Source organism: Mercurialis annua, linkage group LG3 (assembly GCF_937616625.2).
Source record: "Mercurialis annua linkage group LG3, ddMerAnnu1.2, whole genome shotgun sequence".
Taxonomy (NCBI): Eukaryota; Viridiplantae; Streptophyta; class Magnoliopsida; order Malpighiales; family Euphorbiaceae; genus Mercurialis; species Mercurialis annua.
In genome coordinates this window covers 2,155,176-2,179,875 of record NC_065572.1, presented here as the reverse complement: position 1 = coordinate 2,179,875, position 24,700 = coordinate 2,155,176, and the positions used below count along the sequence as shown (strand labels likewise).

The following is a 24,700-nucleotide window of genomic DNA, read 5'->3' as shown; positions in this document are numbered from 1 at the left end:
TCTTTCTCATCAATTAAAATTCTCATATAATCCAATTTCAACTTAAATATTAACTCCCAAATCCCAATCCAATCAAAACTAACATAATTTTATTGTGTTCCAATTAGAAATTGAATATCACAAGAAATAGGAGTCCATATCAGTCCACAATTCCTTTATCAAAAAATCATCCACCCAATAATTAATTACCACTTCATTATTGCTTAGCTGTAGATTTTCCCTTAATCCATTACCTATAAATACCCAACACTTCTTCTCCCACACCATAAACCTCACAACCAAACCTTCTAATTCCTCCGCTCTCCACCACCATGACCTCCACCTCCTCCTCCGATTCGACCCGAATAAACGCAACCAAAATCCACCACGTGTCCTTCAGCTATGACAACAACCTCTTCACCGCCGGTCTCGACTCCGGATTCTCCATCTTCCAAATCGAGCCCTTAAAATCCATCCAAGAAATCGACGCCGTAAAAGGCAGCGTCGGAGTAGTATCCACGATGCACAACACAGGCCGATTTTGCTTAGTCGGCGGCTGGCCTAACGCCATTAATTCACCGAATAACGTCATGATTTGGGACAATTCTCTACCCGACCCAAGGTTTATCGGCCAAATACACTCTCGGACCCAAATCAAGAACGTCAAATGCTCACGGGATTATCTCGTCGTCGTTTGTCTTCAAACTGTTTGCGTTTATACCATTACGGATTTACGATCGAGCTTGGAATTTAAAAGAATTCGGCAGATTGAAACTGATTTGAATCCGCACGGACTGTGCGAAATTTCTTGTAATTGGGCGCCGTTGGTGCTGGTTAGTTTGGGTTTAATGAAGGGTCGGGTCAGAGCTGAGTATTTCGGGGCAAGAAATAGTCAGCGAGTGATAGTGGGTCATGACTCAGAAATTGCGTCTATGGCTTTGACTCCTGACGGTAGAATTTTGGCTACTGCGAGTTCTAAGGGTACTTTGATTCGGGTTTTTAATACCCTCGACGGGTCATTGCTACAAGAGGTATTATCATAAACTTTGGGGTTGTTTTGTGCATTTTTTTAAAAACTGGACCGACCGGTTCAACCTATTTGATCGTAATTCAATTCCTCATAAAATTTGAAAATATGACTCAACCGATTTGAACGGAAGAACCATTAAATCTGTTGAACCATAAAAAATCTAGTTTTTAAAATTTGTATAAAATTATAAATGTTTTTATTTTTATCCAAATAGTTCAACTGATTTCGGTTGAACCATTTCGGCTACTAGTACAAATTTTAAAACACTCTCGATTATGTAAATATCCACTATCACCTTTGTAGCGTATGAATAGTCAAATCCTTAAAACACTAGTTTTGATTATACGGTTAATTACTATCACCTATGTAGCACGAATATTGGAAAGTCAAGTTTCTAGTACACTATTTTTAATTATGTGGTTAATTACTATCACCAATGTAGCACCGATATAGATACTGAAAAACGGAATACAAAAATGGTGAAACATATTTTAAAAAGCTCAATTTATAGATATTATATAATTGAAATTCCATCGAATGTTGCTGATGTTCGGAAAATTTTGAAGGTTAGGAGAGGAGCGAGCGGAGCATCAATACATAGTCTTGCAATTTCTCGAAATGCTCAGTGGTTAGCTGCATCAAGCGACAAGGGTACGGTCCATGTGTTTGGTCTTAGGATTGATCCGTCATTGTTAGCAAATAATAACTCATCACAAGTTGCTCCTCCTTCCAATAAATCATCATCTCTTTCTATTCTCAAAGGTAAATTCATCTTTATGTTCTATATGATTTTAATTTATGTTTGAGTGTCTATATGATTTTAAATTCAGCTATTTTTTGTTTCCGGCGTCTTCCGTTTGAGTGCCTATGTTTTGATGCTACATATGTTTTAAGTTATTATCTCACGACAACTGAATTTCTTGTTTAGGTGTGCTGCCGAAGTATTTCAGCTCAGAATGGTCCGTAGCTCAGTTTCGGTTGCCCAAAGGAGTGAAACATGTCGTTATGTTTGGGCCCGGCAAGAACACAATTGTAATCGTTGGTATGGATGGAAGGTAATCAAAGAGATTATATACATTCTGTATTATATAACTGCCTAATTTAACTCTAAATTCAATCTTCTAATGCATTTCTCATATTGCTTTCTGCAGCTTCTATCGTTGCGAATATGATCCGGTAGCTGGTGGAACGATGACTCTGCTTGAAAATGTCAATATCCTGAATCCAGCTGAAAAAGACAAGTTAACATGATTTGAAACTGTTTTTTTTTTTCTACTAGTTTTCATGGCCATCACTTAAAATTGTGTATTTTTTGTACATTTATTTTTAAGACAAAGTTTTGTACATTCTTTTAGTTACTAGATAAGAGTTAATTCATTAGTTGTTGAGCTCTTTACAAATATGCTCCGGAAAACAGCTTTGTTAAATTTACAACATCAGCTTTGTTAAATTTCTCTTTTCTTTACAAATTTTCATTACTTTTAAAATAAAAACAGAAACAGTTGTTTAATAATCAGATATTCGAGCACTATTCGGTTCCAAACATAAATGAAATTAGCTATTCAAATAAATTTAATATATTTCAAAAAATTAACAATTAACGATTTGTTTATAAGCCTATTCCGGTATGGTCTGGAATAAACTTATAATCATTTTGATGCATTAAAATCTGGATTTATCTGTACTATAAGTTATTCAAATAAATCTATTATATTTCAAGAAATTCACAATTAGTTTATAAGCCTATTCCGGTCTCATGTGATATGGAATAAACTTACAGTAATTTTGATACATCAAAATCTGGATTTATCTGTACTATTTTGACAAACTGAAGTTAAATGTTTAGCAAGTTTCAGCAAGACAGAAATAAATGTTATTCATATATCTGGATTTGCCTCCTCTGGTATAACAGTTAGAGTGACCAAAATATTATTCGGTCTCTTCACCACTACCTTCACGGGAATTCCGATCCTATCCTCCATAATTTCAATTATCTGCAATATTTCCATCCAAGCAAACTTTATTGTACAAAATCAATTATGCTATTTGATATTTAAGTGTCAAAACTTCAGATTTTGTAAACCAGAAAGTCCTTGTGAGTCTAGCAATAAGCAACATGAAATTACACGCCACATGCTAATGCTAATCCTCTTAAATTAATGCAAGAAAAATAGTTAGGGGTGAGCAACAGTCTGCTAATACAGTTCAAATTACAGTTCAAAACCAAACCAACCAGAAAATTTAGTTCGGTTATAACCAATCAGTTGCTATATTATAGAATCTACATATTTTATATAGAAAAGGAAGCACGCACCTCTACCACTAGATTCAGTTCCTCTCATTTTGTTCGAGCTCGATTTCATCGAGCACCCGAAAATTTAGCAGAAAGTTCATATAGTTTATAAATATATATCAGCTTGGTTAAGCCGGATGTTTGAACCTTGAAAACCATACCAGAACCGTGTATTACTTGATTATTTTGGATAGACTAATTTGGCTTGATTTGACCGAACGTTGCTCGCCCCTAACAATTTAAGGCCAAATGTAGCCCACAACCCGACCTTTCCTTTTACTCAGGAAGATAAAAAAAGAAGAAGAATTACAGTACCTCCTTGATGCTTTCAACGGGCTTCGTGTCAAATTCAATTACAACATCCCCAGGTTGGAATCCTGCACGATCTGCAGGGGAAGCCGGTGTTACCTGAAACAATGGCGAAACACAATACTTTCAGAGTAATACATTGCTTTATCAATATAATTTAACTTCCATGCCTCAAGAAACGGAATAACAAACTGAAGTGGACGTAAAACACTGCCAAAAAACATTTGCCTCCATGCAAAAGGATCAGGAATAAGCATTAAGACATACCATAGGTACAAGAACGCCTTTATCAACATTAGGGAATCTCGCATCTCTCTCTTTAAGTTGAGCAATGATCATGTCATTGAGGTCAATCATTTTCAAGCCAAGCCAAGGCCTAACCACTCTCCTGCAAAACACTGCCTTTCTTAAAATGATTTCCTATCAAAATGTCCAGAACTTAGAAATGATGCACAAAACTTAGTAGAAACATATGCTAATGTACGCCACAATCATTTGCAGATACTTCATTGCATGTAAACCTTGTTACATACCCGCTCTTCTTGAAATGCTCTATGATTTTTGTCACCGAGTCAACTGGTACAGAAAAACCTAATCCATCTGCACTCTGTACTTTCATTATATTAACACCGACAATTTCTCCATCAATATTGACAAGTGGCCCACCGGAATTTCCCTAATTCACAAGTGTGGACAGCAGAAAACTGAGTTCATGTCTAAATTATTTGTAATCGAATGAGTGGACATACTATACACATGTTCTCTAAGTATAAACTCAAGCAAGTCATCTTGTAAAGTAGATCCTACCACAAACTGACAGTAAGAATACAAGAAATGTTATTTAAGGGTGAGAGAGAGAGGCTTACTGCATTGATTGCGCAATCTGTCTGTAAATACTCTCTTCGCATACCTCCAAGACCCATGTCGCTGCTTTTACGATCAACACAGCTGGATCCAACAATATTCACAATCATAAACATTTTTACCTACGGTTATGGAAAAAACAAATTCTCCAACACTTTATAATTGTTCTCATTACCTTATAATACCAGCTGTAACAGTATTTTGAAGTGAAAGTGGGCAACCCATAGCTATTACCCAGTCCCCAGGGCGAAGCTTACTTGAAGATCCAAGCTTTGCCGTAGGTAGTGGAGTTTTTGATTTTATCTTTACGATAGCAATATCAGAATGTAAATCAGCATTAATCACAGTACCCTTAAATGTGCGACCATCTTGCAAAGTCACATCTACCTGCAAACAATCACAATGCTATTTAACAAGTCTAAAGCATTATTAGATTTTGCTGTTGCAAAAGCAATTACGTCCCCTAATTCTTGACATTGTTGCAAGCTTGAAATATACATGTAGAAGACTAGAAAATCTAAAATTTATGTTAAAAAATATTGAAAAAGCATTAAAAAGAGAGACAATAACATTGTTGCAATCTTTATATGGACCAGATGACCACTTACCTTGCCTTTGGATGAAGCCCTCAAGCGTTGAAAATCCACCACAACATGAGCACAAGTTAAAATAGTGCCTTCTGAATCGATAATAGTTCCAGAGCCTCTCTTGCTGCCAACCCCATAAAATCCTAAAAACACACATTTTCGATACACATAAATGTTCAACAATTATCCAAGAAAGGCAAGAATTACAATTACAACATAACTCGAAAAAACACTCACCAAATACATACCTTGTGGAACATATAGATTAACAACAGCAGGACCGACCTTAGCAGCCGCATTGGCTATAGTATCCCTACCCAAACATCCACAGCATGGTTTTGGAGCATCTCCAACAAAACCAGAAGTCTCTTTGCTTATATCCGCCGCTGGAACAGGACTAACTCTGGATAAATATATCGGCTGATTACCTATAAAATCCGAACTCCGAATTAAAACAAATAATACTAAATAAAACAGCACAACCCAATTCATTCAATTAATTATGATTTACAGCAAAGAAAAAGATTAGTACAAACCGAACTCCGATGAAGGACGCAAAGAGATCAAAGCCTCTGAGATTGATAGTGATACATCTGTAAAACCCAATAATTAAAGTAATAATTTATCAATTTAAGTAACTTTTTTATTCTAAACAGTAAGTTAGAGAGCTCACCAGAATCTGAATTGCTGATAAAACCATAGAGAAGACCCGACCCGGAAGCCGCATAAGCTAGGGTCCGAAATGCTGGGTTCTGGCTAGAATAGATTAAAGCCTTTCTCTGTCAGCAATTAAACAACAGAAACAAAAGGGAATAATTTTAACTTTGGTCAAGTAATTGAAAACATTAAAATTTTCAAAAGATTTTACCAGAAACTGATTCATCTGTTACTTGGATTCAAAACCCTGCTTAAACCCTTCACAACCCGCAAAAATAAAAGTGTTTTTTTAACAAATACCTATGTTGTAGTAAAATATTCTCAAGATTACTAGTCATACTTTCAAAATTGAAAAATACTATATCCACTTTTTTTTTTACAAAACTATACTGTGTTAATTATAAAACTACAATAATTATTATATAAGGAATATAGTTGGATGAAAGTTAATACTTTCCTACAAATAAAATCTTTCCAAATAAATTAAAATATTTTCAATTAAAATCTTTCCAAATGAAATCAATTAATATCTTTTTAAAATAAAACCAATTAAAAATCTTTTCAAATAAAATCAATTAAAAAAATTTCAAAATTAAATTTAAATAAAATCAAGGGTAATATTTGGTAAACGTTTATCTTGATATATAATTAAAGCTGATTATACTCAATATTCGAGAAAAATACAGTTTGGTTAACCAACGGCATACTAACAGGTTACTAACGGTAAACTTAAAATAAATTTTGTTTAAAATGCGCAATTCAAGTTTACTAAAAAATTATTCATGATATACTTAATAATACTTAGCTATAGATTTGTCAACGATTAACCTAACGTATACTAACAGTGTACTAAAAATAAGGTTATTGGTGTACCATTAATCCACCATTAGTGAACTAGCAACAAAAGCAACAGTTTACTAACGATTTTATTAATAATATATTCAAAATAAAATTTATTACAAGTTAACCAACGGTTTACCAATGTTAACCATTACAAACAAATTACAAAATGTAGTGTATAAACAAAAGATCAAAAAGCAAATCGTGAATAAACTCCTCAAACCACCGATGCGGTCATCAAGCCCTTACGACTAGAAACAAAAAGAATTAAAATTAGTGACCCTCAATCTAAGTGCAAAAAAAAATACGATGGCGAGACCCTCAAAACAGCAGATATCCTACTGATAGATCGTGAACCGATGATAATCACGATGGTAGAAGGCAGTGAAAATAAAAGAAAGGAAGAAGATCAACACACTGGACTCCATATTGTTAAAATTCTTTCACATATAATAATTGTGGCCACTTCCACTGCTTGTAACCCTTTCGTCCTTTTCTCCATAAGAGAGAACAAATTAGATGGCCTTCCACTGAGTTGCTTTTGCCATTGCTGATTTTGTTTTCTTTTTTTTCTTACACCGCCTCAAATAGAGAGTTTGATTTTGATCTTATTAAAAATGAAACAAAAAGAACATATTAGGGCTTTAATCAACCCGTATTTATAAAAAGGAAAAATATAAAAATGAGAAATAAAAAGATCTAGCCGTATATTTCAAAACTGGAACTTAACACCGTAAGTTTGGGATTAATTGGGGTCAATCCAGTATAGTGTCTAATTTTCTCAAAATAAAACTTATATTTTCGTTGTGGGCCAGTCCACAGCCTGTTATTGATATTAAATTATCATTTTATGCCAAAATCAATTGATTATCCTTTTTATTTAATAGTTTAATATAGAGATATTAAGTTCACAAAATAATATTGAATTAAACAATTAACAACTATAAATTCTATTGATAAAAAATAATGGAACATCAATTCAATCTTTGAATTTGTTCATTTAATTAAACAGTTAACAACGGCTGAGAAACAAAAAAAATTCAGTATCCATCAATCCATTCAACTTGTAAGCAATAATTAATATCAAATTGAACTTCTTTTTTATAATTTGAGTTATTAAATTTTTATTACCAGGGACTTATTTTTAGTAGTAAATTAATCAAATACTATTAATTAAATAACTGATCAAACAGCTGAAATTTTTTATAACAATTAAGAAAAATACTCCCTCCGTCCCAATAGAGTTGTCCACTTTGAGAATTTTTTTTGTCCCAAAACTCTTGTCCATTTTCAAAAATTAACTAATTTTACACTTAATTTTCCTACATTACCCCTATTTAAAGTCCACTAATAAAAGTAAATTGTAAGTGGACCCTACATTAAATAGGGGTATGACAAGAAAAGTAAGGAAAATTTTACAAAAACTATAAACAATGATTGATTTTCTTAAACTATGTGATAAAGGCAAAGTGGACAACTCTATTGGGACGGAGGGAGTATCATTTATCGAACTTTGGACTTTATTAGCTTATAGTAATTCAACAATTTAGTTTGTTCTTTGACAAAATGTGATAGATTTTTACAATTACATGAAAAATATTAATAATTTATCTTCTCTTTAGAAAATGATTAGTGGATCTTAAACATCTTATCATAATGGCTCAATTTATTTTACATGTACAATTCAAAATAAATTTATTAAATACACAATAAAAATGCCAAACAGATTGAATAATGAAGAGAATATTAGAAACAGAAATTTCAATAAAATATGCATATAAGTTGAGCATTTTTAACACAGAAAGCTAACTAGTAATAGCTAAATCTTCCATTGAAAAACCTAACATCAACACAATACTATCTACGCCTTCTTAGGAGATTTAGATTCACTGGCAGATTTCTCAGCAGCGGCGGTTTTCTTCGGCAACAGAACTGGATTAATATTCGGCAACACTCCGCCGCTAGAAATCGTCACGCCTTTTAACAATTTTCCTAACTCCTCGTCGTTCCTTATCGCTAACAGTAAATGCCTCGGATTAATCCGGTTCTTCTTGTTGTCTCGTGCAGCATTACCAGCCAATTCCAAAACCTACGATTAACAAAAAAGATTAAAAAACAATCAATAAAACAAATCCGCATCTGAAAAATTGAAGATAAAATTATGTAAATATACCTCAGCGCCAAGGTATTCGAGTACGGCGGCGAGGAAGATAGGTGCACCGGAACCGAAACGTTGAGCGTAACGGCCTTTCTTGAGGAATCTTGCGATACGACCGACAGGGAATTGAAGACCGGCTTTGACCGATTTGGAGACGGATTTCTTTCTCTCGCCGCCTCTTCTGCCGCCGGCGCCTTTCTTTCCCTTTGAAGCGTCCATTTCACGGTGAGATTTGAAACAAGAGCGTTTTTTGGAGGGAAAGTGAGTTGAATTTTGAATTTTGAATTTTGAATCTTGAGGTTGTGTGGTGATAATGTTGAGTTCATGGCGGGGGTTTTATTGGAGAATTGTGTTAAGTTGGCGATCCGTGTGAGTTAGGTTTAATGGACCAGATTGTTTTGTATTTTTATGATCTAACGGTGTGTGTTTCAGTTTGGCGTGCTGAGTCGATATTATGGAACAGAGGGATGAAATGTTAGAGTTTTGGTATGAACCGTTGGATTTCCCATGCTGGCAATTCGCGGAACACCATTTTGCGTAATTGGATTAGTGAATTAAAGTGGTCAAAAAAATTAAAGTCACTACAAGAAATTCACTATATTATGACAAATTTTTTAATGATAAAATGAATTTTGTCATAATATATAGGTGTATTGTGACAAAAAATTATTTTATAGCAATTAAGGTAAAAAAAATATATATCGTGATAAATTTCTGTTTTGTCAATTATCTTTATCACTATAAAATAAAATAAAAATTGTTGTGATAAAATATTTGTCATAAAAGTTATTTTATCATTATATATTATAAAAATAGTTATGATGATAAAATAAATTTTGTCATGGTATATTAATTTATAGTGATAAATTTATTTTCTGTAACAAATAAAATAAAAAGAGATAATATTGTGATAAATCTATATTTTTTAAAATATTTATGTCACTATAAACCCAATTCATTTTTTTAATCTATTTATTCTTTAAATATATGTTTGATAAACCATAACTGCAATCCACTAACGTATTTAAATTCCATGTCAATCCATACATATTTCTAGAATCAATTTGGATCATTGGATTAAATTTTCTCAACACATCTTATGATCTTACGCGTTACTATTTAGCAGTTTTTACTAACCTTGTTTTACTCATTTTACCCACGACACACACGTTTACTCAGCTTTTTCTTTTTTGTTTCACGTCTAATTTCCAACTCTTATAACCATAATTTTCTTAAATCTCCAATTGTTTCTTTAATTTGCCTCATTTTCATCTCACCACTTTCTTTTCCGATTTCCTTCTTGGATTCTAAATATGTAACTATTTTTGCGCATTTGAAGCTAATATATTTATATCTTTGTACTAAGCTGTTTCAAATTTATCCGTCTTCTACTTACTATTTATGTGGGTTTGTTTTGTTCTTGATGATGGACTCTAATTCGTAGAAATGAATAACTTTGTTATATGGGTATCAGTTTATTTCTGCTAGTGTTTCAGATTCAGTTCGAAATCATTAGTCTACTATTGTAATGATTAGCTTAGACTGAAATTAGAAATGTGGGATATGAAATGGTTACTATGATTGTCCAACTAATGAGCTTTTGCAGAGATTAAGAAATTTAATTTCATCGAGTGCCGAGGTTAGTTTACTTTAATTCGGTTACTGAAGAATTCTCGGCTCTTAAATTAAACTTTTTTGTTTGTTGATTTAAATTGTGCTTTTACTGATTTTCACAAAATTCATTTCTCACAAATGTCATTTTTTAAGTCTAATTTGATGTTTATTTTTATTGCAGATCGAAGTTGATGAGTTGATAAAGAAGCAACATCCAAATAGATGTCTTCTTTTATTAAATTTTGTTTAGTTATTTTTTGTTTTGTTTTTATCTTGATATTATATTAGAATTTCAGGATTCTTGTATTTATAATTTATATAGTCAATTTTGCTGAATTATTATTTATCCTTTTTGTATTTAGTAAAATTGTAATTTTTTTATTAGTTCCTTTTTATATTAGTTTGTAACATGGTATTGTACTGATTATGTTTCTTATAAATGAAGATTGCATTAATAAAAAAAAATATACTCTTTTGATAAAATTCGCCAATAATTTTCATCATCATATACATTATGACAATATATTTTGTTAAATTATAATTTTGTGACAAAATATATTTACTCAAAATGAAAATTGTTCTTGTCATGATTAAAATTGTGACAATTTTTTTTGTCAAATAATCAAATTTGTCACTAAAATAGATAATTTATTATGACAAATTAATATTAATTGTGATAAAATTAAATTAGTTATGATATAATTAATCGTCATAATAGATATTTAATATGATAAAAAACTTTTATCACAATAATAAATTTATGATGACAAATTAGTATTTTTCTCATAATAACGTTATTGAGACGAGGTTGTCTTGACAAACTCGGTGACAAACATAATTTGTCACAATATACCATTTGTGACAAAATTTGAGTATACAATGATGAAATTTTTCATCACAATAAGCTAAATTTCTTGTAGTGTGTATTAAACCTTCTAACTGATTGAAATTGAATACTATAATATAAATCTATGCTTTTATTATAAAATAAATAATAAAAAATAATTTAATTTTTTTAAAGTTGAACTACTTATTCTGTAATAATTTAATTTTTTTAAAGTTGAACTACTTATTAAAATCTAATATTATATTCAGTTTGAACATTGGTAAGAAAGTTACGGACGATGTCCGTATTGTGTTCGAGGTCGAGGAGATGTCTAACAGTGGCAAATACTTGAGTCTGCCTTCTTTGATTGGTAGAAACAAATGTGACATTTTTGGCTTCATCAAAGATAGAGTGTGGAATAAAGTTAAGGGTTGAAATTTTAAGTTTTTATCAAGGGGAGGGAAAGAAGTGGTAATCAAAACAGTTGCTCAATCGATGCCGAACTATGTGATGAATGATTTTTGGGTTGATTACATATAAAATCACCACCTTTAAACAAAATTTCAAAAATAACACGACCTTTTAAACGTGTCAATTCAGGGAACCACCTTTTGTGTCTTTTCAAAAACAACATTGGCAAACTATTAGTGACGTTTTTGCTGACGTGACATGACATATGGATTCCAATCGAATGTCCAAGTAAGCAAATTTTTATCTAAAAACGTGCTCGTGCTCATGTTATTTTTGATTCCTCTTATCTTTGTGACGAACTATAAAAAATGCTAAACTCATTTTGGTGGGGTCGAAATCAAGAGAAGAAGAAGCAGGGGATTAATCGGGCTCGATGGGATAAGCTTTGCGTGACGAAGAAATTTGAAGGAATGGGTTTTAAGAAAATTCGAGAATTTAATTTAGCGATGTTGGTTAGACAAGCTTGACGTCTTATAAGTGTGGAGAATAACTTGATGGTTAAAGTTTATAATGCAAAATATTTTCCAAACACTTCGTTTCTCGATGCTAAGTTAGGCTCGAATCCTAGTTATGTATGGCGAAGCATTTTTGAAACCATTCCGATCGTGAATAAAGGGTCGAGAGTTAAATTAGGCAATGGTAGAAAAACAAGTGTATGGGGAAGTCCTTGGTTAGAAGACGCTGATGACGCGTTCATTTCTTCGTCGATATCGGCTAACTTAGCAAATGTTAAGGTTGACAGTTTATTTGAGGATGATGGTTCTCGGTGGGATGTGGGTCTTGTACAGGATATTTTTGACAACTCTTATGTGGACAAAATTATGAGAATTCCAGTGCGTCACCGCGATATCGACGATGGTTGGAAGTGGATTTTTGATGCTAAAGGAAGATTCACATTTAAGAGTTTCTATAGGGCAGCTTGTGGTGAGTTTACAGAATAATACTTGGAATCGGATTTGGAAATTGGATATTCCGTTGCATGTGAGGAATTTTTTATCGCGTGTGTGATCGGGTTATCTCCTTTTGGCCGATGTTCTCGAGTCGAGGGAAGTGTTTATTAACAATACATGTCCAGTGTGTTCCTCATGTAAAAAGAATGATGTCCATCTTTTTATTAATTCTTTTATTGCGTTGGATTGTTGGAAAGTGGTAAAGACTCCAGGTTACGTGCATGGGAGTAGCTTCATGGAGTGGGTGAGCCGTTGGAATCTTTGGGCCAATAGGAATGGAATTGGTAGCTTGATTTGTTGGAATCTTTGGGCTAATGGAAATGGAATTGTGTGGAATAACAAAGTTAGAACAGTTGAAAGCATTATTTCAACTTCTTGTTCTCAGCTTACTGCTAGGTCAGTTGCTAGAAATTTCTTAGGCGAGATGAATATAGCGGAGGTGATGAAGGACGACGACAGAATCGGTTGGAAGCCTCCGGAGAGTGGGTGGCTGAAGGCCAATGGCGACACAGCGGTTTTTTCTGGAGGTGAAGGAGTTGGCATCGGCATTGTGGTTACAGATGACAAAGGTACCCTTGTTCGAGCTCGGCAAGTTCACTGGGCAGGCGGGTATTCGCCTAGAATGGCCGAAGTTCTGGGTATACGGGAGGTTCTTAGCTGGTTAAAGGATGTCAACGATTTGGTAGTTGAGTCGGATGCAATGGAGCTTATTTTGGAAATTAGGAATCTGAGCCTAGCAGATCCTGATATTATTGTCGAGGACTGTGTTGTCTTGGCAAAGCAGTTTAATAATGTGTCTTTTCTCTTTATAAGACAATATGCGAATCAGGCTACACATTTGTTAGTGCAAACCGCCCGTTCTATGTCAGGTCATCAGGAGTGGTTCTATCACTTTCCTGAGTTTCTTACTACTGTAGTCTGTAACTGCTTTGAATTATTAATAGATTCGATTGATTCTGAAAAACAAATAGCCTAATTGCACTATGACAAATCTTGTTGGATCGGCTTGAAAGGATTTTGATCTAATTTTTTACAGTTAAGAACTAGAGATAGTCGTTAAAAAATATAGTTAAGATATGCAAATTTTAAAATTTAGACATTCTAAAATATAAATAAACTTTTTATTTTTATTTAAAGACTAGTTAGATTGAAATACTAGCGCTCATTTATTTCAACTATTTTTTTTATAGTCTTCGTCATCATTAATTACCATATTATTCAATATAAAAAACAATAGCACACTTAGTTTATTGAAATTTTATTTTAATATGAAAAAAATGATTAATACTTTGAAAATTTATTATTACTATATTTAAAATTTCTTAATAGTATAAAAATAAATATAAAATAATTAATTTAATATATATTTGTAATTTGTAATGCAAATTTAACTTTATTTATTTTTGTGGAACGGAGATAGTATATGTTTAAATAATCATTATAATTGATGTAGTCTATTCAAAAGTGATAATATATATATATAATAGAAAAATGATACTCTCGATCCTGTATTTATATATATTTGTATTTTGGTCTCCAATTTAATCCGCGAAAATCTAGACTTTCCCCTTAAAATGCTTTCTTTTTAGGCCATTTGAATATAGAGATGCCTTGGAAAAAATATTCTCCTCATAAAGCATCTCATTAAAGAGATCCTTATTAGAGATGTCATTAAAAGCCAACTTATTCAAAATTTTTAGGTCTCAAGCTAGTTAAGTTTCTAAATAACCTGATACATTTTACAACCATTAATATTTCTTCTCTGGCCTCTACTCACTATGTTTTGAAATGAGCAGTAATAGCACCAGACAATGAAAAATCTAAAGTATATTTTCATGTGGCTATTACTATTGGCTGAATGCTTAACAATAAGTGAATGATCTCTCTAATATTAACATCCTGAAGTATCTCCTTAGTCTATTTAGTTTTGTTTTTATTTACAATATTCATGGTATTCTGTTTAACCTTGTAAAAATTCTCCGAGTGCTCCAATCTTTTACACGCATAACATAAGAAAGGTCTTCATTCATACACATTTTCGATACACATAAATGTTCAACAATTATCCAAGAAAGGCAAGAATTACAATTACAACATAACTCGAAAAAACACTCACCAAATACATACCTTGTGGAACATATAGATTAACAACAGCAGGACCGACCTTAGCAGCCGCATTGGCTATAGTATCCCTACCCAAACATCCACAGCATGGTTTTGGAGCATCTCCAACAAAACCAGAAGTCTCTTTGCTTATATCCGCCGCTGGAACAGGACTAACTCTGGATAAATATATCGGCTGATTACCTATAAAATCCGAACTCCGAATTAAAACAAATAATACTAAATAAAACAGCACAACCTAATTCATTCAATTAATTATGATTTACAGCAAAGAAAAAGATTAGTACAAACCGAACTCCGATGAAGGGCGCAAAGAGATCAAAGCCTCTGAGATTGATAGTGATACATCTGCAACACCTAACAATTATAGCAATAATTAATTACTTTAACTTTTTTAATTCTGAACAGTAAAATAGAGAGAGCTCACCAGAATCTAAATTTTTGAAAGAAGCATCGAGAAGACCCGACCCGGAAGCCGCATAAGCTAGGGTCCGAAAAACTGAGTTGCGGCTAGAAGAGATCAAAGCCTTTCTCTGTCAACAATAAAATAATAGAAACAAAAGGAATTGATTTATCTTAATTAAACTGGTCAAGTAATCGGAAATATTATGCATCCGAAATTTTAAAGAGATTTTACCAGAAATTGATTCATCTTCAAAACCCTGCTTAAACCCTTCCCAACCCAGAAAAATAAATTTATTATTTTCGTTGTGGTCCAGTTCAGAGGCTATTTTAAATTAAATTATAATCTTATGCCAAAAACAATTAATTATTTTGTTTATAGTTTAACATAGAGATTCTAAGTTCAAAAAAATAGATTTTAATTAACAAATATAAATTAGTTTATTTAATTAATCAATTACTAACATAGACAAATTACGTGGAGCAGAATTTTCAGACTCTTTTTTTTATCATTTGAGTTTTCCAATTATTATTCCCAGGGACTTATCTGCAAAAATAAAATAAAATTAACCCCTTCAAAATTAATCAATTAATAAAAGCTCTATAACTAATCAAACAGCTGAAAGTTTTTATAACAATTAAAGGAAAATATTGTTTACAATGTGCAACTCAAAATGAATTGATTAAATTCAATATGAAGATGCCAAACAGATTGTAATACAGAACAAAAAGCTAGAAACAGAGAAATTTTCATTACATAATCAGATTAACTTAACATTTTTAACTTAAAAACAAAAAAGACAAAGAAACCTAAAAACTAATACCTAAATCTTTTATTATTAAATCTAATATATCTAAGCCTTCTTAGGAGATTTAGATTCAGCGGCAGATTTCTCAGTAGCGGCACCTTTCTTCGGCAATAGAATTGGATTAATATTCGGCAACACTCCGCCGCTAGAAATCGTCACGCCTTTTAACAGTTTTCCTAACTCCTCGTCGTTCCTAATCGCTAACAGTAAATGTCTCGGATTAATCCGGTTCTTCTTGTTGTCTCGCGCAGCATTACCAGCCAATTCCAAAACCTAAAAATAATTAAAAAAAGTAAAATCAATCAATAAAAACATTTAAAAAAATCCAGATCTGGGAAATTGAATAAAAATTTATGTAAATATACCTCAGCGGCGAGGTATTCAAGTACGGCGGCGAGGTAGATTGGAGCGCCGGAACCGAAACGTTGAGCGTATCGGCCTTTCTTAAGGAATCTTGCGATACGACCGACGGGAAACTGGAGACCGGCTTTAACCGATTTAGAGACGGATTTCTTTCTCTCGCCGCCTCTTCTGCCGCCGGCGCCTTTCTTTTCCTTTGAAGCGTCCATTTCACGGGGAGAGGATTGAGACGAGAGCGTTTTTAGGAGGGAAAGTGAGTTCAATTTCGAATTTTGAGGTTGTGTTGTGATAATGTTGAGTTCATGGCGGGGTTTTTATTGGAGAATTGTGTTACGTTGGCGATCCGTGTGAGTTGGGTTTAATGGAGCAGATTGTTTTGTACTTTTATGATCTAACGGTGTGTGTTTCAGTTTGGCATGCTGAGTCGATATTACGGAACAGAGGGATGAAATGTAAGAGTTTTGGTATGAACCGTTGGATTTCCCATGCTGGCAATTCGCGGAACACCATGAGTTACTTGCGTAATTGGATTAATGAATTAAAGTGGTCAAAGAATTAAAGTATTAAATCTACTAAGTACTTATTGATTGAATATAATATAATTTTTTATTTTTTATTGTAAAATAATTATTCAAAAATAATTTAATGTTTAAAATTTTGAACTACTTATTTTATAATAAAGAACATAGCTTAATTGAACTATGATAAATCATGTTTGATCGGCTTGAAAGGATTTTGATCTAATTTTTATAATTAAGAATTAGAAATAGTCGTTAAAAATATGCAAATTTTTATTTTTTATTTAACCAGTAAACAATAATCAAAACAGGACCTATATATTGACATGGCATATTCACTATCTTGACTAATTTCTCCTAAAACATAGCAATTAAAGTTAGGAGGTAACCTGTAACTGCCGATGACAATCAAGCAATAAAAAATTAATTAGTGTTCAATTTCTTAGAACTATTTAATACTGATCATTAAATTAGATTAACACTTAGATGGTGTTTTCTTTTCCATCCACTAAATCAAGTCATCAACTATGAATTCATGTACCTCCATTTACTGAGCTCTACAAACATTGTGGTCATGGACATTCTTATCTTTGTTGGACCTGAAAAATGCAAGTTGTTTGACTACAAAACATTAACAAAAGACTAAAAATCAGTGCCACGTCACTTTTGTTTGGAGAGTTTTAATGTTATTCTTCCTCTAGCAGTTTTAAGATCTGGTTTAATTTTTCTGGACTTTCTCGGCTTCCGTGGCTTTCGATCCTTTCTTCCTTTCCCCAATCGTTGACGACGGATCTCAGGGTCAGCCCAACCTTTTCCCCAGTCTGCAAAAGTAGAATAAGATTTGGACTGATTCATTGAGAGTAGCATGTCTGCTTCAGGATATATGTTGAAAGGCTCATCTCTTTCATATTCCAGAAAATCCAATCCCAGTTTTGTTGGCTCTGGGAATTTTATTTGAACATGAATCTGTCAGAAACAGTGAAAATATGAATCCCGCAATTGAAGCATTTACATGAACACGTATATTTTGCAGTTTGCTTGTGACAGCAATTGATGTTAACGCCATACAAATTTCAACTTCAAATTTATTTGCAGTTGGATTTTGCACTAGTAGCAAAACAAAACATAAGAAAAGTAGAAATATGTTCTATTGTAAATTGCCAGACTTGGTCAAACAACTAACACTATTCAAAAAAACTATACAGCACGGAAATGGGAACACACCGAAATGAGAAATCCTCAAAACAGAAAAAAGAGAGATGATTTTTTTTATAATAAAAATAGATAATAAACATAGAGTTTCGGCCTTTCAGAAGGGTATTCAGAAACGGAAACAAAATATTTACACCAAAATATTTGACTCGAGAAGTTTCCGTGTGATATAGCTGAAAAGCAAAGCTTTTTTCAGAATGTACCTTGTCATCGCCTTCTTTGATGTATCCCTTGCCTTCCAAAATTCGTGCAAGACCTCGCCACCAAAGCTGGTCTTTTGCTCCAAACTTTTGAGACTATTTATCAGCACCAAGCAAAAAACTATTAGAAGTAGTTGACGAGTCAATGACATGTACCGACCAAATATAGGATTTGAGATGTATACACTTGAAAAATAATTAGGAAAAATTGGAAACAATATTACATGCTCTTTTAATTTACTGACAAACATCCTTAGGTTCGGCTTCTGGACCGAGGTACGTGATTTAAGGTCATAATATGTATCATCATATGAAGCATCGACACAACTGCTCTGTCCCTGAATATCACATGCAACTACCATTAATAAGATACGGCTGAGAAAAAGGAATTACTATCTATGGTTCTGAGTCTGACTAATATGACTTCTTTTTCAAAGAATCCATAGTATAAAAAGACCATAGAAACAACTCCTGCTGCAGATAGTTGGCAAGAAAAAAATGAAGCCATAATTAAAATTACATGATGAGCAGCAAGAATCTGCATCAAAATATCAGCCTCCTCTTTCAAATTCTGCATTTCAGGAGGCCCTCCAACACACACATCACACCTGCATAAAATATTTATAGATTTTTCTTAAGCAACACAGTATACAGGTCATTTGTCAATCGGTGGCAATCAAAAAATTGCAAATAAATTTGGGTGTATGAATTAATTTTGAGTTCATGTATAAAGTAAGTAGGCAGAGAATTCAGTTGCTATAGACAAGATAAATATCAGTTTTACCTATCAAAGAATCATACAAAACCTCACTGCATAGACTTAAAACAGATCCAAAAAAAAAAATAGAAAGAATCATTACATACAAGAGACACTTCTCATGACTGAAATCTTCCCCAAAATACTCCACAAGTGTCTTAGCTCGACAGCTTATGGTATTCATTCCATATCTGCAGGTAAAAAAAATCAATCTTTGAAATGGCAAAAAAGAAGAAGGAAAATACGGCGCTGCCAAAAAAATCAGTAATGACCTGAAAATATCAGTCAGCATTCTGTATGCCTGCTTAGTCTGATCTTCACTTCTTTTACTAGGCAAAAGAGATGGTCCTCTCGACAGGTTTGCATATAAAACTGCTCTGCCCCAAAAAGTAAAAGACAAAAATACTTAAATTATGGTTTACAACTATCAATATCAGTGCCGATGAAACTGTAAAAGATTACTTTAGCTTCCATATAAGTCCACAGTTCTTCGCCCGACCTTTAATGTTTTACAGTTAAAACAACTTCCCTTACAAACAACTAATACAGTGACACTTATGAGCATATGTAATAAACAAGTTTTGAGATGCACATTTGTCCTGTGTGATTAACTATAAAAGTAGCACAAAATCTCGTTTACTGAGTAGAATATATATGTACTGCATTAACTGGACTTACTACATTCTGCTAGTTTCCCATCCCTTCCTGCACGACCTGCTTCTTGATAATACGCTTCCAAACTCTGTGATTATACTTCAGAGTTAAAGACACTTTAGAACCAAATATGACATAAGAATCTAAAGATTTATACTATGATAAGTTTACATGCGTTACGCGAAATGTTGCCAATACCAAACCAAATATGGTGGCAGTATCGAATGTAAACCTGTGGCCACCCGTAGTGGATAATTCTTCGAACGTTTGACTTGTCAATTCCCATTCCAAAAGCAATTGTTGCTACAACCACCTACAGTGAAGAGGTTAGAAGAAGGGTCCAAGCTCGATCTCAGTCACTACAGCTATATCGGGAAATGAAAGGAAATTCAATACGTAGACAAGCATATTACAATTTCATCGTTCAGATTCAGAATAATGAAAAATGATCTATTAATATCAGCTTCCATTTAGGGAGCAGACTTCAAGATATTGTTAACTTTTTCATTTGCTAAATATATGAAATATGTCATCAAAAGCAGAAGTCTATGAGCCTCTACAACTATTTGTCATCACTAAATGAAGGATAGAAAAAAAATAAACAATGCAGGGACGATTCAAGTAAACAGGCTACCTACACTCAAAACAGCTTCTGTTCCTAACATCATTACTTCAATTATGATTCAGATGAAAAAAATATAATAGACATAAGAGTATGTGTTCCCAAATTTCTACCTCTACCTACACTCAAAACAGCTTCTGTTCCTAACATCATTACTTCAATTATGATTCAGATGAATAAAATATAATAGACAAGAGTATGTGTTCCCAAATTTCTACCTCTAGCGCATTTTCATGAAACTCCGCGTGAACCTGCCGCAGATGTGATTTTGGCAACTGAGCAAAAAGAACTCATTAGACACGATACATGATATACTTTTCCAAGGAGTATTGAGTGACATAGCATAACACCAGCAATGAGAATGAAGTAGCAAAAAAGGATAAATGCTCTGGTGATAGTTGTAGATATGTGCACAAGTTTCCAACCATTTAGATTTTAGCTTATTTACACCATGGTTGACTCTGCATTATCATGGTTATACATTTCAATGGTTGTGCAACCAATTAATCAGAACAAGGTGGTGAATTTCCACTTTTTGTCTCAGAATAAAATCAGAGTTCACAAAAGCGGGATTGCAACCGAGTTAAACCAAGTCATTTTGGATGTAAAGCTGATTTAGCAAATGAAGCATGAAGTGTAATACTATAAGTTATAACTTACTGCAACAAATTTTAGACAGTGGGCATCTAATCGCAGATGATGATGTAACATTTAAAAAATACATACCGATGCATTATAAGCTGCAGCCTTCACACCAGAATTACAAAGATACTTTGCAATCCTCAATGTTTCTTTTCGTGTAGGGACATATATGATAGTCGGGCCTTCCCCTAAAGGCCCTTGCAAAAATTTCAATCTTTCTTCTGCGGCACTAGGGGGGTCAACTGTCTCAGTCAGTTCACAAGCATCCCAGTCATTGCGAGATTGTCCACAGAACTCCCCACATGCCACTTCAAAATTAAATGTAGAAGAATTAAAAAGAAAATAATAAATGCATAACAAAAATGAAAATTAGACACAAGATGTAAATTCTGCTACCCATTTTCAAGGTTTACCTTCCATTTTAAAGCTCATACTGCTAGTACAAGAAAAATTCAATAAAGGAACAACTTTAACAAGGACTTTCAAATAAAAGAAGAATAAATACCATCCCAGTCATCCACACTCTGAAAGACATCAACCTCATTTTCCAAATATTCAATTGACAGTTTTTTTGCTTCCAATGCAGTTGATCCATTTTTCTTTAAAATATTTACTTCATCATCTGCGTCACTGCATTCATCTTCCGAGCTGATCGTGCCACTTGGAGAAAACCCATCTTCTTCTGATAGGCTACTATCATTTGACATTTTCAAGAATACGTTCTGTGTCTTGGCACCTGTATTTCTCCTTCTGGTGTATACTTCTACCAACTCGCTAAAATCCTTCTTGTAAGAAGCAGGAGATGAGGTTCTGCTATGTTTCACCTGTATATTGCAGCAACTAATGTTTTAGTTCTCTACAGTAGGAGATACGGATGCAACATTCATGTATAACATTAATGTGGAAATATAAAAATTTATAATATTTGTAATTATCCAAGAGCGGAAGAGCCACAGAGATTTACAACTGATCTCCAAGAAGTGACACAACATTATTTTCTTAGCAACTTCATGTTACCAATAAATACAGGTAAAACCAATAAACATCAAAGAAAGTGCATACACATGGTGCCAAAAGAGTCAAAATTGTGGAAACTGAAAAGGAGGCACTGGCAGAGGTTTACCTGGAACAGTAGATTTGGTCGGAAAAAGGAAGTAAGCACAATCTTTGTTTTCTCAGACATGCTTAATGATTCAATAATGTCGTCTCGAACATGAAATGTAGCAGTTGCAGTCAGAGCCATCAATGGAATATCACATTTTAAGAATTTCAAATTGCTAGCACTGAAGTTCTTACGCAATATAGAAAGACGCCTGAAAATTGGAAAATAAATCCACCAGAGAAGCATATAAACTAGTAATGTATGACAATAGGTGATTAAGGAAGGATACAGCATATGAAATCGAAGGTCAAAATTAGACGACCCAATACACGTAACTAAAAAAACATAGTATCCATGTGAATGAGAAGAGGGAAATGAAACCTGTAGTCAGGTCGAAAGTTATGGCCCCACTTAGATACACAATGCACTTCATCAATTGCAAACAAAGCAATTCCGCGACTTCCTGCAAGCCCCTGAAGTGGTTTTATCAATCTGCAGCAATATTCAGCACTTCTTTAAGTAAAAACAACTCAAATATTAACCCTTACAAACACAGGAAACACGACATTCATGTTTCTCACCGTAAAACTGTCTCCGGACAAACATATATTATGTCATACAACCCTCTCATTGCTTTCTGTTCCACTTTGTTATCAGGTTGTCCCGATCCAAGAAAGCAAGCCGAAATGCCATGTTTTGATAGCTTCAAACACTGATCATGCATCAAACTAATCAATGGCGATATCACCACCACAACCTTCCCAGTCAATAACGCCGGAATCTGAAAACACAGAGATTTCCCTGCAATAACGAAAAGCAAACATATCATCGCCATAATTTAAACACCAATTACGAAAAGCAAACACGCAAAATAAATTAAAATGCACAAGTACCAGATCCCGTTGCAGCAAGAACAAGACAATCTTGGTTAGCTACCCAAGCAGCTAAAGCTTCCTTCTGAAAACTTTTCAAAGAAACATAACCAAAATGTTTATGCAAAACACTATTAGCTCTATTTTCCCAATCTAACAACCCCATATCCGCCTCTTCTTCGGACACAACAGTTTTAAGGTTACTACAATCCAAACTAGTTAAACAGTCCTTAAATTCTGCTACATTATGAGAAATGTTAGGTACATTATTATTAGTTCTAAGTCTTTTGGGTCTACTTGAAGATTGAAAATGATCCAAAATTCTAGTTTGTTTCATTTGATTTGCAAGATTAGATATAAATAGAAAATAAGTAGAAAATTATAGGGAAAAATAAATGAAATTATGGAAGCTAAAATTGCATTGTAAAAAACCCTAAATACGAAATAAAATGCATAATTAACAAAATTAGGTAAGGAATTAACGAAACAGCTGCTACTGAAACTAATTAGACTACTGATTATGGATCGAGAGAGAGGAAAAGAACCCAAACGGTAACCTAATTTTTTTTCTTCCTTAGAGTGAATGTGGCCGCGAAAAAGTGGATTGATTTTAGTCCCCGCCAAAACTTTGAAATTGAAGAGACCTTGATTTGTTTCTCATGTATGTGTGGGTTATTAGCCAAAATGGTACCCAACCTTCGCACCTTGTATGAAAATGGTACATAACCTTTAATTTGTACCAAAATGGTACCCAACCTTCTAACGTTTGTATCAAAATGATTTTTTAAACAATTTCCGGTCACTTTTGATGACGTGGCAACCGGGAAACTAATTTTTTTTATATTTTTTACCACATCCCATGACGAGTAAGATTTTATATAATTTTAAAATTAAAACGAACTCTTATTTTATATTAATAAATAAATTATTTTTCCGGCTGCCACGTCATCAAAAGTTGCTGGAAAATGTTAAAAAAATCATTTTGAAACAAATGTTAGAAGGTTGGGTACCATTTTGATACAAATTAAAGGTTAGGTACCATTTTGATACAAGATGCGAAGGTTGGGTACCATTTTAACTAATGACCCTGTATGTGTAGGTATTTATTTGTCCTTATGATACGGCGTCGTATTCAAGGTGTCTATTGTATGGATTTTGAATTTTGAGTATCTTAATATAATCTTCTTTTCCAAATTAATTACTGGATCTAAACTTTAATAAAACAAATGAACAAAGGGTCAATCCAGCCTTCAAATTTATGTCTCGGGATAATTAAGGTCGAGTAACTCCTGATTTGTATATCTTAAATTTTGATTTATTTGACAATAGTTAAAGTGATTTGTTTGATTTTGACATACTGAAATGCATGTGAAAAATAACTTAACCGATTCTGAGACATAAGTTAGAGAGTCGTGAATTCACTTTTTACACCGAAAACCTTACGTCTACCTCGAACGTTACTTCAATCTGAGCTACTTCTTTCGGAGCTGGAGGAATTCCTGATAGGTCGAAATTTATTGCCAATTTAAATATTTCTGGATGTGAGTACTTGTACTCGACTAATTTTTATTGGCTGTTTCGTAATTAATCAATTAATATTATCTTCATTGGGATATTTGATATCATGTGCTTTGTGTGTACAGCTAAAATCAATCCGTTGTCAGACATTGGAATAGATTTTGACGCCATTAACCGCAAAGAAAAGAGAATGGAAAAACCAACCGAAATATTAGAATAACAGAAATAGAAGACAAGAAAAAGCTTTATTTATTTATATATAGTTAGTTTTTTACATTTGCAAAACTCAAAGATAATTCCATAACTCGTGTTACTCAACTCGGTAACAAT

General features: G+C 33.2%; 6 protein-coding genes across 8 annotated transcripts; 1 reads left to right on the top strand and 5 right to left on the bottom strand.

Annotated features, from left to right (window-relative positions):
• Positions 1-106: 106 nt before the first annotated feature.
• LOC126675336 (autophagy-related protein 18a-like) lies at positions 107-2,353 on the top strand. Its single transcript, XM_050369965.2, has 4 exons — positions 107-1,010; positions 1,576-1,771; positions 1,938-2,064; positions 2,161-2,353. The coding sequence occupies exons 1-4, from the start codon at positions 312-314 to the stop codon at positions 2,258-2,260; spliced, it is 1,122 nt and encodes a 373-aa protein (XP_050225922.1). The 5' UTR covers positions 107-311; the 3' UTR covers positions 2,261-2,353.
• Positions 2,354-2,700: 347 nt separating this feature from the next.
• LOC126675335 (putative protease Do-like 14) lies at positions 2,701-6,035 on the bottom strand. Its single transcript, XM_050369962.2, has 11 exons — positions 5,931-6,035; positions 5,736-5,841; positions 5,599-5,655; positions 5,311-5,490; positions 5,084-5,205; positions 4,651-4,862; positions 4,478-4,559; positions 4,145-4,287; positions 3,879-3,999; positions 3,618-3,710; positions 2,701-3,003 (listed from the first exon to the last, which is right to left on the bottom strand). The coding sequence occupies exons 1-11, from the start codon at positions 5,943-5,945 to the stop codon at positions 2,887-2,889; spliced, it is 1,248 nt and encodes a 415-aa protein (XP_050225919.1). The 5' UTR covers positions 5,946-6,035; the 3' UTR covers positions 2,701-2,886.
• A 2,270-nt stretch (positions 6,036-8,305) lies between these two features.
• LOC126675338 (histone H2A.1-like) lies at positions 8,306-9,039 on the bottom strand. Its single transcript, XM_050369967.2, has 2 exons — positions 8,733-9,039; positions 8,306-8,648 (listed from the first exon to the last, which is right to left on the bottom strand). The coding sequence occupies exons 1-2, from the start codon at positions 8,934-8,936 to the stop codon at positions 8,421-8,423; spliced, it is 432 nt and encodes a 143-aa protein (XP_050225924.1). The 5' UTR covers positions 8,937-9,039; the 3' UTR covers positions 8,306-8,420.
• Positions 9,040-14,588: 5,549 nt separating this feature from the next.
• On the bottom strand, positions 14,589-15,484 carry LOC130015310 (putative protease Do-like 14). 2 transcript variants are annotated; one of them, XM_056105131.1, is made up of 4 exons: positions 15,340-15,484; positions 15,130-15,235; positions 14,994-15,050; positions 14,589-14,885 (listed from the first exon to the last, which is right to left on the bottom strand). In XM_056105131.1, the coding sequence occupies exons 1-4, from the start codon at positions 15,352-15,354 to the stop codon at positions 14,641-14,643; spliced, it is 423 nt and encodes a 140-aa protein (XP_055961106.1). In that variant the 5' UTR covers positions 15,355-15,484; the 3' UTR covers positions 14,589-14,640. The 2 variants fall into 2 exon arrangements, with proteins under 2 accessions (XP_055961106.1, XP_055961105.1); XM_056105130.1 differs by having other exon boundaries at positions 14,994-15,059; positions 15,340-15,479.
• A 351-nt stretch (positions 15,485-15,835) lies between these two features.
• Positions 15,836-16,569, bottom strand: LOC126675337 (histone H2A.1-like). The gene is made up of 2 exons (XM_050369966.2): positions 16,279-16,569; positions 15,836-16,186 (listed from the first exon to the last, which is right to left on the bottom strand). Exons 1-2 carry the CDS (start codon positions 16,480-16,482, stop codon positions 15,959-15,961), a joined length of 432 nt encoding a protein of 143 aa, XP_050225923.1. The 5' UTR covers positions 16,483-16,569; the 3' UTR covers positions 15,836-15,958.
• Positions 16,570-17,242: 673 nt separating this feature from the next.
• LOC126675334 (ATP-dependent DNA helicase Q-like SIM) lies at positions 17,243-23,518 on the bottom strand. Of its 2 annotated transcripts, XM_050369958.2 has the most exons (15): positions 22,874-23,517; positions 22,562-22,781; positions 22,362-22,472; positions 22,002-22,191; positions 21,384-21,702; positions 20,963-21,186; positions 20,455-20,511; positions 19,847-19,927; positions 19,639-19,702; positions 19,233-19,332; positions 19,068-19,151; positions 18,724-18,811; positions 18,428-18,541; positions 18,207-18,299; positions 17,243-17,757 (listed from the first exon to the last, which is right to left on the bottom strand). In XM_050369958.2, the coding sequence occupies exons 1-15, from the start codon at positions 23,187-23,189 to the stop codon at positions 17,452-17,454; spliced, it is 2,367 nt and encodes a 788-aa protein (XP_050225915.1). In that variant the 5' UTR covers positions 23,190-23,517; the 3' UTR covers positions 17,243-17,451. The 2 variants fall into 2 exon arrangements, with proteins under 2 accessions (XP_050225915.1, XP_050225916.1); XM_050369959.2 differs by lacking the exons at positions 18,207-18,299; positions 18,428-18,541 and having other exon boundaries at positions 22,874-23,518.
• Between the last annotated feature and the right edge of the window lie 1,182 nt (positions 23,519-24,700).